We start from the raw sequence: 17,033 nt of genomic DNA, 5'->3' as shown, positions 1-17,033 counted from the left end.
GAATTATGTCAAGATTTTAAATGTCACTCGCATGGAGGATACTTGTTGGCTGGGTTATAAATTCTTGTGTTCCGTATACATTTACAAGTTTCTAATAATATATTTTACATGCTAAGAAACCTAATTGAACCGGATCACAAATATAAATGAGCCAGACTCGAGCAAAAAGTTTTACAAGCCAAGAAGTCAAAGACTCTCAAACACATGCTAACCAATATCAAAATGTCTCAGTTTTCTGAACTTGGCACTGGCCTCTATGACTGAACACTCTTGAACTAGGCTCAGCTTGATTTAAGTATGCCAATTTTCAATTTTTTCATGTGAGATCTCAAAGACTCGGAAGAGTGTGACATAGCCGATTTAAAAAACACTTCATACATATTGCAGTCAAGCTATCAAAACTCATTGGATAGGCTACCTTTTGACTTTATTTCAATATTGTACTAAATCAGAAACAAAAACAAAACCAGTTAGCAATAAACATAATTCTGGTTCTTGCTGTGACACAAATAATCAAGGTAGAAACTATTCCATGGGATGAACAGTAGTAAACATAAAATTTAATCAATATGGCTAGAATTGTTGTTTTTTCTTCAAAATAATTTTCATTTATGCGCTAATCAAAGTCCCTGTTTAGTTTTCAAATTGCACCGTAAGGCTGCCCATTGTTTCCACCTTCTCAATCAATATGGAGACATATGGTGCCCCTTCTCTTCCAACCATCTGTCTCTCAAAGAAACCAAATAACGGATACTACATATACGTATATATAGATAAAAAAATTGAAATGGATATTTGATCTCATGTCCATCATGCATAAAATGTTTGACCACTTCACAACAACATTCTCTTCAATAATAGCTGAAGATTACTAGGCTTAGAACTATCCGCTTCTCCAAACCAAACGCAAAGTACCATTTACTTCCTCACCACTCTTCAATTCGCTCACCAAATACTCAAAACTCGCAACAATTTTATATTCCCAGCAATCTGCACAAATCTTAGCCAATTCCTCATGTGAGAACCCAATCTCAACAAACCTAACCTTCAATTCAGGTTATCCTATAAAAGTATTCAAGAAATGCACTTTTAGGTTAAAGTGATATGAAATTTTCAAAGCCCAAGTCTCTGATAAGATAAAGAAGCGTCAACCTTATAGTGTTCATGTTTGTCTGTAAAAGGAGTACTATGAAGAAAACATCATAAACTTTACAAAAGGACCCTACCAAGTATATAACAAATATCCTCACACCAAAAGAAAGGAAAAAGTTCATCACTCTACAAGTTCAAACCTGAATACGGCAATATGGATATGTTGAGCATCGTCAACCAGCAGCCAACGTAATATATGCAAAGAAGTTTTGCAATACTCTACCAGAAACTGTCCTACGCATATCGGTCGTTCATGTTCGTGTCTATAGTTGCAATCTCGTGAGAATTCAAAGTTTGTTGACCAAAACCTCCTTCATTTTCCTCTTTTTACTTGTTTTCTTTGAAATAGCAGCAGTCTTTCTTGCGTTCACCTTAAGGGGGCTGTCGTGTGTGAACTTCCTGATCTGCTTCAAAGACAATAGATTTTTTCAGAAGTATGTCAAGTTTGAATTATAAATTGACAACATGTTCATATAGATGAGCTCAAGCTTAATTTTCTCATGGTTTACCCACTAGGTGAAGAGATACAGAAGTAAATGACAGAGCATGAACCCTAGGTTTTGGTTTGGTTAGTGTTATACAATAGACAAATCAAAATTAATGGAATATTTATTTCTAAGAGGCATTTTCTCCCCTCACATTGAGAGATTGAGAATTCAAGTCTAGTGGGTAACATGTGTGTTTCGGCAACTAAGGAAAATGTAAGCCAAACTCAAGTCCAAGGCTCTCAGCTGTGTGAGCAAGTAGGCTCGCCTAGTGTTGATTGTCAACACATGCCTAGTTCCATACTCATTTTTAGATAAAGAAAGTAACAGGAATACAGATAAAACACTATATTAAAATGTTCATAAGCTAAGAAATCCAGTTGAACCATCTCACAAGTATAAATGAGCCAAATTCGAGCTACACAATCTAAATGTTTTACAAGTTAAGAAAAAGACATGGCTCTCAAACACGTAAACCAACATCAAACTCAGTTTTCTGAACTCCTCATTAGCCTGAGAACCAGAACACTTTCAAAGGGTGAACGTGTCAAACTCAAGTCTCCAACTAGACTCAGCCAGTGTTGTCAAAGGCGCGCCTAGGCACATACCTAGGCTCCGGGCTCATACAGGCGCAACACCTGCACTTGCTGTGTGCCCAGATGCGCCTTTGACAACATTTGCGCCTTTAATATGGAATATGAATATGCTTTAATAGTAATTTAATTTTTCAATTGTGCACCTCGCCTTGCGCCTAGGCTCCAAAGGACCTAAAGCACCTTAATGTGCCTTGGGCCTTTGATAACACTGGAGTGACTAGACTCAGCTTGATTTATGTATGCCAATTGTCAGTCTTAAACAAACAGCGGGAAGTTGTTTAGCTACCTGGATTCAGCGGTACACTTGATCCGGATGATTTAGGGGGTGAGGGCGTGAGGGGTATAAGCCTGTCATCTGATGAGACTCAATTTCACTCAGTGAGATCTCATGACTAAAAAGTGAGATGAGTATGTCATAACAGATTTAAAAAGCACTTCATAAATATTGCAGACACACTCAAGCTATCGAAAGTCATTGCATAGCCAACCTTTTGAATTTATTTCAAACATTGTACTAAATCAGAAACACAGATTGCCTAGAGGTCCAGATGCTACCCTTTATGACAAGGCATGTCCAAGATCAAAAGAAACCAGTTAGTTGACAAGAGACATAAACTGCATGACTTTGAGTAAATACTGCTAATGGGCATTTCCTACATTTCATGTTTCCCTGATAGATGCTGATTCTGCATGCATGGCTGGTTCTTGTTGTGCCACATATAATTAAGGTAGAAACTGTTCCATGGGACGTAGAGTACGAAAAATAAAATCATATCAATATGTCTAGAATTGTAGTTTGGCTTCAAAATAATTTTCATTTATGTGCTAATCGAAATCCCTGTTGTGCTTTCAAATTGAACCATAAGGATGCCTACTGTTTCCAACTTCTCAATCAACATGGAGACATATACCTCACCTTCTCTCCAACCATGTCTGTCTCAAAGAAACCAACATCCTTTGAGACATATAGAGATTGTGATATAGCTATCGGATCTCATCTCATGACATGTTTGACCACTTCACAACAACATTCTCTTCAATAAAACCTAGAGATTACTCAGCTCAGAACTATCTGATTCTCCAAACCAAACACAAAGTACTGCAAAAACCCCTTTACTTCCTCCACACTCCTCTTCAATTCCCTCACCAAATTATAAAACTTGCAACAACCTTATATTGCCGAAAATATGCACAACTCCTAGTCAATTCCTCATGTGAGAACCCAAACTCTGTACAAACCTAATATTTTATTAGGATTATCAAAATACAAATGTTCACTGCACTTTTAGGTTAGCAATTTCAAATTTTAAGGCCTAAACATAAAATCAAATCAATATGGCTAGAATTGTTGTCTGGCTTCAAGATAATATTCATTTATGTGCTGATCAAGGTCCATTTTTTGCTTTCAAAGTGCATTGTAAGGCTGCCTATTGTTTCCAACTTCTCAATCAATATGGAGACATATAGCTTCCCTTCTCTTCCAACCCTGTCTCTCTCAAAGAAACCAAATTACGGATAGTACTACATATACACATATATAGATTAAGCATGAAATAGATATCCAATCTCATGTCTATCATGCATAAAATATTTGACCACTTCACAACAACATTATCTTCAATAAAAGAAGATTACTCTCCTCAACACTATCTGCTTCTCCAAACCAAATGCAAAGTACTGCAAAAACCCCTCTACTTGCTCAACACTCCTCTTCAATTCCCCCGCCAAATACTCAAACTCGCAACAACCTTGTATTGCCGGAAATCTGCACAAATCCTAGCGAATTCCTCATGTGAGAACCGAATCTCTGTACAAGCCTAATCTTCTATTAGGGTTATCAATATACAAATGTTCAAGAGATGCACTTCTAGGTTAACAACTTCAAATTTTCAAGGCCTAATTATCTAAGATAAAGATGCATCAGTGTTCATGTTTAGCTATAAATTGAAGAAATGATGAATACTCCTTGCTTATGGATACGCGTAGGAAAATTGCAAAAAGGACCGTACCAAGCATATAACTAATTATAAAAAGAAGAAGAAAAGTTCATCACTCTACCAAGTTCAAACCTGATTACCGCAAACCCTAGTTTGACGTTTTGGGATGGTATTCGGTACAGCATCAACTACTGATCCATGCGCACATCGACAATCCTACAAGTGAATCGAGGACACCTTTGCATCTCAAGGTAAAAGACGGAAGCGTCTTCGATGTCATCCAAAAGCGGTAAGAATATGGGCCATGACTGTGATCGGAGGAGAAGAAGCACGAGAAGCACCGCGATCTCCAGATGAGTATTCACTCCGAATCGACCCACCAAGATGAATCGTCTTCTCCCGAGTATGATCACAGTGTTAAGTTCCAAACACTGCCGGTCCAATCCGACACTGAAACTGAACCGTTCAATCGTTAGATTCGACATACGAAATCGGGACCTACGAACGATGGCATTGTCGCCGGTAGTGAAGATTCCCCGGATGAATATAGAAGCTACGGCGACGGAAGTGGCTAATCCGGCCAAGAGGATCAGCCTCGGCATGAGAGAGAGAGAGAGGTTTTGGCGCTTAGAGAGATTTTTGGCGCTCTGAAACAGTGGTGGGCATAATTTCAGAGAAAAGCAGTGAAGGTTTTGGGCCGGGTTTGTGACGGGCCACCCGCTTTCAAACCCGTAATACGAAGAAAAAGGAAAAACAAATATTCATTGATGAAAATGTCCAGAAATAAGGAGAAGAAGATACTACACCAGTCACACGATCCTTTGCAACGGGCGTGGCTCTCACCTTAGGAGCATGCTATTGCTCTCGTGCAAATTCTCATTATTTGTGATTTAATTTTGTCATTTTTGTACTCTCGCTTTCAAATTTGTTCTCGCTCTCACTCTTATTTTATGTGGCTTAAATATTACATAGTCCGACCGTAAATAATTGTTTGAGAAATGTACCTGAATAATTTATTTATTTATTTTTTTTTTATTTTTTTATTTTTTGTTTAGGTGTAACAATGATGATTGGCCACAGTTATCTAAATTATTTTTCATAAATAAGTTACTGTAAGTTTAAAATTATGAAAAAATTACACATAAATAGAAGGCTCGACCATTTTAACTAATAACAAATAACAATTTTGTAACTAGGTTCCTAACTCTACCTATGCACTCCTTTTAAAAATTAAAAGAGTATTTTCGTAGAGATTTTTTTTTGACTTTTATGTTCAATCCAGTTCTAACTTTTAATTCAAGTAAGAGATACACTCAAATCCATAGCAAAATTGAACCTTATGGAGACAAATAAAATTGACAAATTTGCCTTACATAAATTCAAACTCAAAAGAAACAACAATGACAAATAATTTCCAATCTTTAATTTCTGATTTACTTAACAAGACCATATAGACAATTTTGCAATTATTTTTGATATATTGGTAATTTACGATAATGAGAGGAATGTTAGTCATAATATGCAATTTTTATTCGTCCTTGGATGATTGAATGAGGAATGTCTAACGATGTGATGCATAGGATTGTCACTTATAAGTATATAATTTCACTTTATAATAAAGATATATTGTCATCGCATTACAAAATCATTGTAGATGGAATAAGGAAAAAGTAAAACAAAAAAATAAAAAAACTGTCACACACTTTAGTTTTGACATCATTTATTGATTATTGTAAAGTGATCCTAAAAGTAGAAACAAAACGATACCAATGCAAAACCTGACGATAAAATCCAAAATGACAGGAATTTGAAACCTTAGAATCTGCTTTGCAGCAATGCAAGGCCAAGAAGTTCAATTCAGATTACCAACAATATACAGAACACTCAGGCACAAGAACTAGTATTTTATCAACAATTCCTAGTAAAACTATACTTGAAATCAACTTTTTCCTTTTTACAACTACATAGCAGAGTAAAATGTACTTTAATCAATGTACAAATGTCGAACACCACATTAACTAAACAAAAATATCAATTGAAACCAGAATCTGGTGAGGAGAAAACAGACAGATGATAAGGAAATGTGCCCCCATTTAACAATCCACCCTGCAAAACAATTATTTCAAATAAGAAAGTATAAATGAGTGTGAAATATATATATATATATATCTGTGTGTGGTGAAAATCAGGTAGAATGCACCAAATAGATAAATGATAAATGTTATGGCCCCTTGAATTGCACAAACAGATAATTAAGTAAATAACTTTGATCCTGAGATACAGACTATTGACAAAAATCGAAAGGAATGCAAATTACAAACTTAAGTCAAATAAACTCATACAAACATGAATTAAGCAAGTGTGGACAGTAGATACAGTAATTACATGGATTGCTTATTATTGATAAGATTGCTCAGAAACAACAATGAAAATTAGATACTACTGCACCAAGTAACCATGTGCTTCATGAATCATAATCATGTAAGTTGAATTGTCCAAAAAGAACTAAATAAAGGTCACTTCAATTGAAACTTGCAGTTGTCCTCTTGTTTGGACCCTTCCTACCTATCCATGATCATTTGAATCAACAACATGCTTATTCAAAATTGAAAATTTGAAACATAGTACACAGAAATGACTCATTTGAGCAACTTCCTAACATATATAATTACACCTAACTAGATCCACTACTCTCACTAAAGAAGAATATATATATATATATATATATATATATATATGCATGAGAAAGAGACACTGATTCTGCATATGCATGGCTGGTTCTTGTTGTGCCACAGATAACTAAGGTAGAAACTGTTCCATGGGATGAACAGTATGAGCAACAATATGACTAGAATTGTTGTTTGGCTTCAAAAATATATTTTCATTCATGTGCCAATCAAAGTCCCTGTTTTGCTTTCAAAGTGCACTGTAAGGATGCCTATTGGTTCCTACTTGTCAATCAACATGGAGACGTAAAGCTCACCTTCGCTCCAACCATGTCTCTCTCGAAGAAATCAACATTCTTTGAGACATATATAGATTGTGCAATAGATATCGGATCTCATCTCCTGTTCATCATGCATAAAATGTTTGACCACTTCACAACAACATTCCCTTCAATAAAACCTAAAGATTACTCTGCTCGGAACTATCTGCTTCTCCAAACCAAATACGGCAGAACTATCTAAACCTAAAGATTGCTTCTGCTCAGAACTATCTGCAGAAACCCCATTACTTCCTCAACACTCCTCTTCAATTCCCTCGCCAAATACTCAAACTTGCAACAACCTTAGATTGCCGGAAATCTGCACAAATCCTAGCCAATTCCTCGTGTGAGAACCCAATCTATGTACAAAACTAATCTTTTATTCCGGTTATCAAAATACAAATGTTCAACAGATCCGCTACTTCAATGATTTAATCTGAAAAGATGAACTGGCCGGTGGAGCACCTCCCATTCGAGTATAGCAACTACAAAATTTTTTCCCTAAGCAAAATATTATGCACCGGAACAACATATTACAAACAACTAGAAGGACACACCCTTTTGAACACATCAACACAACTTCGAAAAACCAACTTCCAAGAGCAAGCAACAAAAAAAGGAACAAAAGGAAAAACACATGCAAGGGGGCAGACCAGTCTAGGACAACACACGACCACCCCACAACATTATCAATTGAAGAAGAAAAAACTATTAAAACCACAAACTTAAGCCACCAGACCATCCACAATGTATTAAAGTTGCAATCCCAACAAATCAGTATTTCCCCAAATATTTATGTTAGAAGAAAAATAATAAGCAAGAAGAATATCTGTTATCCATCATGGGTTTTGCAAGGTTTTGGAGGGGGTTTTCGGGGTTCTATGGGCACTTCTACAGCAGAAATGTTCATTAACAAAAAAGAGACCTGAAGTGGAGGGGCTGTTATCTCTCTAGTACTCCACCTTTTGAGAGATCAGCCCCTTAACTAAGAAATAATACTGATCCAAATCAACCTCTTCCGGTACAAGTTCCCTTGGTGAGCTGAAACTACTAACCAGTGTTATCAAAGGTCCAAGGCGCACTGAGGCACTAGAGTTACTTTGGAGCCTAGGCGCAAGGTGAGGCACGCTTGAGTGAAGCGAGGCACACAATTGAAAAATTAAATTACTATTAAAGCATATTCAAATTCTATATTAAAGACGCAAATGCTGTCAAAGGTGCAGCTGGACAGCAAGTGTTGCTCCTGTATGAGCCTAACATAGCTATAAGAGAGTGTGCTACTTTTCAACTAGGACATTTCCACCAATGCTTTTATTTACAATACAGTCCATTAGACTAATATAAACATGGCCATCCCAAGCCCTTTACGATCCTAATACAGAATCACTGATGAACAAATGATAACATTCTATAAACAGAGTATATTAATTGCGCAAATTCATAGTTGAGCTCTTCTTGGAACTTTGGGCTAAATTCAAGTTCTAGTACAGATTGCTTAGGATTATTTGCGCCGTGATTAACAATGTAGTGCAACAAGGTCAAATTTTATTGGGGGCTAATGAGAACAGTGAGTAACAATGTACAGATTGCTTAGCATTCTCTAATCAAAATAGTGACAATTAGTTCAGAAAAGAAAAAATGGTACAGAGTTCAAACCCTAATTTAATGCTTTCGAACTTGAAACATCTGCATCCCGTGAAGCATCAACTACTGATCCAGGCGCACATCGACAATCCTACAAGTGAATCGAGGACACCTTTGCGCCCGAAGGTAGAACATGGAAGCGAATTCGATGTCCTCCAAAAGCGGTAGCAAAATGTGCCCGGCCTGTGATCGGAGGAGGAGAAGAAGGAGAAGAACGGCGACCTCCAGACGAGGATTTGCAGCGAATCGAACCGAGATGTTGAATCTCCTTCTCCTCTCGTGTATGATCACCGTGTTGAGTTCCAATCTCCGCCGGTACAATTCGAGATTGAGACTCATCTGTTCAATCGTCAGAGTGAACCTGGAACGGAAAGGGGGATTTCGCCACCATAATCGGGAAATGCGAACGATGGTGTTGTCGCCGGTAGTGAAGAATCGCCGGATGAGGAAAGTACCAACGGTGACGGTACTGGCTAATCCGGCGAAGACAATTAAGGAAGACGAAGACGGCATTAGAGAGAGAGGGGTTTAGAGAGAGAGATGATTTGGCGCTCTGGCACGCGAGACAGTTTTTTGGCCTTTTGGCGCTTAAAATTTGTTTTTCCGGAAGAAAAAAAAAAATCAATAATTTGAATTTCCGACAGTGTAAGGTATGATATCGACACACACTGTAGTAGTTTCGGGCGGGTTTGTGACGGCCCAACCGTCTTTCAAACCCACCTTCATAAAGTTATATACGTAGTATTTTTTTTTCCATATTTGATTGATTATCCAATAATAATAATAAAATTAATCCAATATTTTCGGATTATATTAAAATACATTCAAATATATACTACTAAGTTATTTGTCATTCCTTTTTTAGTGCGAACTAAAAAAAGCAATGACAAATAACTTAGCAAGGTGAGATAAACAATGCACAATAAATTTTAAGCTTTACTTATCGAATAAGAAAAAACGTATAACAAAAAACTAAAATCCTTATGTCCGTAAAGACTAGAGAGAGCACACCATGTTTATAAGGCACTTAACTCATCCAAAGAAAGAAAAAAACAGGATGTTCCGTTGCCGGGAATCGAACCCGGGTCTCCTGGGTGAAAGCCAGATATCCTAACCGCTGGACGACAACGGATTGTTGATATGAGCTACCGCGTAATTATATAAATATATACTAGATTTTAGGAACGTTTTATAATTTTTTTTTTTTTTTTGTTAAAAAAAGTTTTATAATTCCACCAGAAGGAGAACCAAATTAGCTATCCAACAGCAATTGTGGTTCCCAATTATTTATTTATTTTTTATTATTATTATTATTTTCCCGTGGTGTCAGGTGTCTTGGAACGACTCCCATAATCCACCTCTTCACCTTTTTATTTTAACATTTTTAATACATTCAAGATCATTAGATTTATATTTTGAAAACCGTAGGTTTGTTAATACATGAGAGATTTGAGTTCTGTTTTTTCTCTAAAGTTATATATAATTGTTATATTGACCATCCTATTGAAAGAATATCTTTACCACGTGTTATATTTATTTATCCCTATCCCGCTCAATAACAGTAAATACATTTAAACTCCTCTAGAATTAACTTTCTTACCATATGTTAGAAAGAATAAAAATCCTCTCCAAGAAAGGAGATGTCCTGGACACTCACCAATCATTGGATTTGGAAAATGTTCTAGACCATATTCATTTTTTGAAGCCCTAGCTTATTCAAAGGGGAAAAAAATAAATAAAGTAAAATATTGTCACATGATTCAGCTGTAACACAATTTAATGATTTTATTGCAAGTGAAGGAGAGAAATTTTTTCCCTGGAGAAAAAAAAAAAATTAAAAACCCTTAAATATTCCTAAAAGTAGAAACAAAACCTGACAATAAAAATCCAAAATTACAGGAATTTGAACACTTGGAATAATCTGCTTTGCAGAAATGCAAGGCGAATAAGTTCACTTCAGACTAGCAATATACATAACACTCAGGCACTAAAAACTTGAATTTATCAACAATTCCTAGTAAAACTATAAATGAAATCAACTTTTTTTCTTTTTACAATTACATAGCAGAGTAAAATGTATTGTAATCCATGTACAAACGAAGAACACCACATTAAATAAACATAAGTATCAATTGGAACCAGAATCTGGTGAGGAGAAAACAGACAAAGGATGAGGAAGTGTGCCCCCATTTGACAATCCACCCTGCAAAACAGTTGCTTCAAATAAGAAACTGTAAATGAGTGTAAAACATCCACACACACACACACACACACACACACACACACACACACACACACACATATACGTATATGTATATATGTAGTGTGCACAAAATAGATAAAAGTTTTGGCCATTTGAATTGTACAAACAGGCAATCAACTAAATGCTTTTGATTCTGCCTATGGACAGAAATCAAAATGAATGCAAATTACTAACTTTAAGTCAAATAAAATCATACAAACATGAATTTAGCAAGTGTGGACAGTAGATACAGCAATTACATGGATTGCTTATTATTGATAAGATTGTTCAAAAACAACTACGAAAACACTCCCAGAAGACAATGAAAATTACTGACTTCAGTCAAATAAAATCATATAAACATGAAAAAGAAAGTGTGGACAGTAGATAAAGTAATTGCGTGGATTGTTTATTATCGATAAGATTGTTCAAAAACAACAATGAAAACACTCCCACAAGACTCTCTCTCAAAAAGAAACAATGAAAACACTCCCAGAAGACTCTCTCTCTCTCTCTTTGTGCACGAAGACTGTTAGATACTACTGTGCCAAGTCGCACGAAGACTATCTAATACTATTGTGCCAAGTCGCACGAAGACTATTTAATACTATTGTGCCAAGTCTTAACCAACCATGTGCTTCATAATCATGTGAGTTGAATTGTCCAAAAAGAAATACATAAAGGTCAGTCCAATTGCCAACTGCATAATTTAATCAACCACATGCTTATAAATGGAATTTTGAAACATAGCACACAGAAATGGCTCATTTAAGCAAGTTCTTAACATAATTACACGCACATTTATATATATGCATGAGCGCGCACGAAGACTATTGTGCCAAGTCGCACGAAGACTATTTAATACTATTGTGCCAAGTCTTAACCAACCATGTGCTTCATAATCATGTGAGTTGAATACATAAAGGTCAGTCCAATTGCCAACTGCATAATTTAATCAACCACATGCTTATAAATGGAATTTTGAAACATAGCACACAGAAATGGCTCATTTAAGCAAGTTCTTAACAAAATTACACGCACATTTATATATATGCATGAGCGCGCAGGGAGAGAGAGAGCCCGAAATAGAAGAGGAAACCTTTAACTCACTATCATACTATACCAATTTCTGTAATTGTTTTGGGTACAATTCAAAAGATTATTACCATGCCCTTAATACTTTTGCTTAATTACTTAAAAATAAAAGGAAAAAAAGAAAAAACTCAGTTGAATTTTTCTTCCTCTCTCCTACTTCAGGTACTCCCACCAGGGTAAATGCAACCATTGTAACCTACAACATAGACAAATAAATCAATAAGAGAAGGAACAACAAAGTTAACAGAATGTTCTTTCTTTGGAAGAAAGACGTGACGCGGTTACAATAACTTGTTCATGCATAAAACTATGAACCCAAGAAATTAATCCAATACACAGCAATAAAGAACCAAAAAAATCCAGATGCTAATGATCAGAAAAGCCAAGCGTAATGAGAATGTCCACTTCAGTAAAACTTATGCATCATGTGGTCCTCTGATCTCTCCCTCTCTCTCTCTCTCGCATGCTCGTGTTTAACAAGTTACACAGTGCTAGCACTAACTTGGAATATTTCTTTGTCCACAATTGCTCCCAATTACCATGTATGGGCACAATTGCTCCCAGTTACCATGTATGGGCACATGGACCATCCATTGATTCCAACAATATTAGGTGGTACCACTCACCACATGCCACACACACACCCCAAAGTGATCTATAGGCTGAGAGAAACCATCACGGGGTTATATAGACCGCAACATGGTCATGTTTTTATCTACGAATTGCTATATATTCAAATCAGTTCAAGACGTAGCTGAGAAAGCTTACTTGGATTAGTGGATGTGAGCATTGCTGTTTGCATAAAATCGCAATTCCAGGGATTCCTGCCAGCAGTCTGATAGAAGAGATTCATTGCATAGGTAGCATGTGATGCCGCGGTATTTGGATCAAAACAGGGACCACCAGGTTGAATCGGACTACAATCAATGTTTTGGCCGCAAGCATAGTCTAAATTTCCCTGTAATTGAGCATTTGAAACTCCAACCTTTGGTACACACCAACTTCCATTTGGTGGAGTCGGTGGAGTCACTGGAGTTGGAGGAGTTATAGGAGTAACTGGAGTTGGGGGAGTCTAGAGGGCAGATCAACCAAGAAAAGGAAGATGTTATTCAGTAGTAAATCGAATGAACAGAAACAATGATCCATGGTGGGTATGATCCATGTATATAAAGTCTTTATTAAAAATGATTACAGTAATATGGAATGATCCAATATTTCATAAAAATTCGTAGGACCATTTCCACTCCATTTTTCATAATTGAGATCATTTCTAAACATAAACTCATGTTTTGGATTATTATGGCAGCTAAAGTTGGTTTATGTATGACAGGGGCCTCAAAATTCTCGTCATTATTCTTAAGCGGAGTTGTTAAAGCTAGCTTCTAAATTTCATCTTCAGATTCTTTCCATAAATAATAGTAACACCAAATCCCACGTGTTCCCAAGCATCAATTATCTCTATCCACCACAAGTCCACACCCACCATCCTAGTAACTAAACTAAATTTCAACTATGGTTCTAAGAATGACAAATCAAATTCTCACCTGACCATTCTTTGAAAGAGCAACATCATAAGTCATGGAAAGATCAGGCTTGAAGAGCCCGAATGACCTCTCCGAGGCCGGCCCAGGTTTCAAGTCCTCATCATAAAGAGCAAAAATATAAGTGTCCACAGATTTGCTAGGCATTAGTGGTGTCCCAACCATTGTTCTGAGGTGGTTGATCAAATTTCCAACATAGGCTTTTGCATTGTCAACACTGGGGCCAACTTCGTTAGAGTCACCCTTGTAAGGCCACCCCGTCTCTGCAACCACAATCTCAATGTCATTAAATCCCATTGCATTCAAGGCAGACCGTACAGCATCAACCTGCAGAAAGTTATTGCAAAACAAAGTATGAATACATTGATGAACTTGCTTGCCCATGGGGCTTGAATAGATTAACTGATCAACAAACCACATAATTGCCCCGGACTATGGTAGTAGGAGGATCACATCTGGTGGTCCCTAATTAAAATTTAGTAAGTTCTCTAAGCCACCAAAATCGCTAAATGAATTGGCTCATCTACAATTATTGTAATGGACCACCAGTCACCAACCACAGCGAACCGCATTAATGCATTAGATGCAAGTCCAATTATTTCACGAAAAAAGCAGGATTTATTTTAGAGAGAATAGGCAACAAATGATTTCCTAGAAGACTATTTCACAATCTAGTGTTCACATTTATATATGCACACGTACATACTTTTGAATCGTCCTTGTTTCACATACAAAAATGTTACAGATACCAACTACATCACAGTTAAATTTCACCAAAAGCATAGATCCTGAATTGCCGTGAAGTCACAGCCAACACAGATGCTGTCCAATTGTGTTTTTAACTGTGTGGATCAAATATAAAAGAAGTGCAAGTAATATACAACTATGCTTGCTTTATAGCACAAGGAAGTGTAACATTCAATCTGGAATAATAGCCAAATGCACCCGACAGGATGCTCACAAGTTGATCAGATGCCGGCTCAAAAATGAAAGTGATGCAGTAGTTTGCTAATATAAATTTATACATTAAAGGAGTGTAGACTAAATGCGTGAAAATTGAGTTTTATCTATTTGAACTGGAATCATGGAGAATAACCCAATTAAATAAAACAAAAAACGAAAAAGACAAACCGTGGGGCATCCAATGATGAAAGATGATCCAACCATCACCGCTTAGCTATTTATATCTCGGGTTATATCAAATGAGTCAAATGTAGTTTGGTTCACTAATATCATCAATGCGTTACATTTATGTTTGGAACACACGAATTCTTCAATTTTAATTGAAGCCTAAGTTGGAATAAATTTTGAAGCTAATTTTCTTTCAATTCTAATTCTAAAGCGTGAATATTATCATGCTACCAAATGCAACATCACTTTCTTTGAGTTGTTAATTTACTTTTTTTTTTAAAAAACAAGAAGAACTAGTCACATCTTGCTAATGTTTCATATAGAATAAATCTCACTGCATAATTATAAATTAATCAATAAAGAAAGATTATTCCAAGTAGTTAATGCAACTATGCACTGTGAGTCCCGATCATCTGCAATACAGCACAAATGTTTGTGCTGCGTATGAGGGTCCACAATCTTTGTCCGTTTGGTTTGCACACAGACCTATAGTATTGTCAATGGTGGCACTAAATAATTTTTTTTTTTTTTTTAATACTAGTAATTATTATTTTTTTGATAAGTTCTTTTTTTGAATTATTTACCTATGAAATTGTCATATTGCCCCCCTTATTACAAAAAAATCTGCTATTGCCTCCTGTCACACAATTTTCTGCTCCGTCCCTGATAGATCATGTAATGGACTTGGGCGGCACCAGAATATTTCATAGACTCAAGTTTAGAAAACTCACCTGAGCATCAAACATGTTCATGTAGTTGATACCGTTTCCCGAGTCGACTCGCCCCGAGTTGGGTTGGAAGAGACAAAACGCCAGGGTCTCCGGCCTTGGATCGCTCTGGTACGCAAAGAAAGGGTACGGATTGATCATGAAAGGCGAACCATTAGCTCTCTGGAATGCCAGCATAGCTCTCAATGTGTCACCAAACCCGGGATTGAAAGCCCCAGCCGAGGGCGGCTCGGACTGAGTCAACACAGCCATCGAATGTACTGTAGAGACCTTAACCTTCCCACCAAGAGAAGCTGAATTTCAAAACCAGAAAATTTTGGGTGAACATTTCATGAAACTTGCATGAACTGTACACACAATTCACACACATATATTAAAGAAAAAATTGAAAAATGGTGGGACATTTAACCTGCGTTAAGGGCATTTTGGACATTTTGCATGGCAGGCAAGAGTTGTGAGATGAGGGTCTGATCGCCTGAGGTAATGACCTCGTTACCGATGGTGACGGTGATAATGTTGCTGGCGGGATAGTAGGCCAAGACGTTCGAGCTGACCCACTGGCCGGCGAAATTTGGGTCGCCGGCGAGGCCCGGGATGTCGCCGTTGGAGGTGCCGATGACGATTCCGATGCCGGTGTTCGCCAGTGCTTTGATGATCGCCGGATCGGCGCCATACAGCCTGACTTTTCCGATGGTGGTCGTCTGGAGCAGCTTCGCCGTCGACGTCGGTGGCGGAAGGTTGTCGGCGACTTGGCCGTAGTTGATACCAATAAACGACTGCGCGTCTGCAACAATAGGAACTTACCGGCGTTAGATGACTCACACCGAGTCGACTCAGTTAACATTCCACAGACAAAAACAATTCCTCCCCATTCCGACGCCTTGTGATTAGTAAATTTTGCCCCCTTGGAATTATGAATTCCTTGGACTTACTCGAGAGTTCGAATAAAAATTCCAAAAACACACACACACGAACTTTCCTATGGAAAATAAAATTTTCCTGGAAAATGTAAACACAAATTTCAATTAGAATACTCTGAAAGCGAATTGCAAGCAGAAACTAAAAGGTTTTTGGACTTACTTGCGAAGTAAAATAATTGCAGAGACAGGGAAAGAAGGAAGAAGAACAATGAAGACTTCATAAGCACCGCCATGGCAAAAGAGTTCTGACTTTTACCCAGTTATGTGGTGGATTATGAATTCTGTGTGACAAAGGATGTTTATATATATGTGTGTGTGGAAGACTATAACGGTAAAATATTTGTCAGGTCTCCACTGAAGGACTTACTTGGATGTCTTGTGGAGTGGGACCAAGTTGTTCTTCTAATAAGCTTCCTGGTATATACTTTGCAGGACGTGAGAGACGCGGAACTGAAGGGAAGAAATTTATTTATGCATATATATATATGTGTGTGTGTGTGTATATGTATTTTGTACTATGACTATACGTGTGTTGGTGAAGACAAATATGGAATGAATATATACTTACAGTATTAT

At 37.1% G+C, this 17,033-nt stretch overlaps 1 protein-coding gene, 1 long non-coding RNA gene and 1 other non-coding gene across 6 annotated transcripts; all 3 read right to left on the bottom strand.

The window, feature by feature from the left end:
- Window positions 1-1,110: 1,110 nt before the first annotated feature.
- On the bottom strand, window positions 1,111-5,315 carry LOC132294003 (uncharacterized). The gene is made up of 2 exons (XR_009477952.1): window positions 4,303-5,315; window positions 1,111-1,556 (listed from the first exon to the last, which is right to left on the bottom strand). It is a non-coding gene; the product is annotated as an uncharacterized LOC132294003 (long non-coding RNA).
- A 4,545-nt stretch (window positions 5,316-9,860) lies between these two features.
- Window positions 9,861-9,932, bottom strand: TRNAE-UUC (transfer RNA glutamic acid (anticodon UUC)). The gene has a single exon. It is a non-coding gene; the product is annotated as a tRNA-Glu (tRNA).
- Window positions 9,933-10,661: 729 nt separating this feature from the next.
- Window positions 10,662-17,033, bottom strand: LOC132294002 (glucan endo-1,3-beta-D-glucosidase). 4 transcript variants are annotated; one of them, XM_059791703.1, is made up of 7 exons: window positions 16,825-17,019; window positions 16,618-16,738; window positions 15,947-16,321; window positions 15,541-15,830; window positions 13,682-14,005; window positions 12,906-13,209; window positions 10,662-11,003 (listed from the first exon to the last, which is right to left on the bottom strand). In XM_059791703.1, the coding sequence occupies exons 2-7, from the start codon at window positions 16,688-16,690 to the stop codon at window positions 10,912-10,914; spliced, it is 1,458 nt and encodes a 485-aa protein (XP_059647686.1). In that variant the 5' UTR covers window positions 16,691-16,738; window positions 16,825-17,019; the 3' UTR covers window positions 10,662-10,911. The 4 variants fall into 4 exon arrangements, with proteins under 4 accessions (XP_059647686.1, XP_059647685.1, XP_059647688.1 ...); XM_059791702.1 differs by having other exon boundaries at window positions 16,618-17,019; XM_059791704.1 differs by lacking the exon at window positions 10,662-11,003 and adding an exon at window positions 12,129-12,333 and having other exon boundaries at window positions 16,618-17,016.

The sequence above is a fragment of the Cornus florida genome, unplaced genomic scaffold (assembly GCF_030987335.1).
Source record: "Cornus florida cultivar Cherokee Brave unplaced genomic scaffold, ASM3098733v1 CherokeeBrave_3.0.0_Hap2_Chr02, whole genome shotgun sequence".
Lineage (NCBI taxonomy): Eukaryota > Viridiplantae > Streptophyta > Magnoliopsida > Cornales > Cornaceae > Cornus > Cornus florida.
Note: the sequence above shows the minus strand (reverse complement) of the source record. Positions and strands in the feature narration are given on the sequence as shown.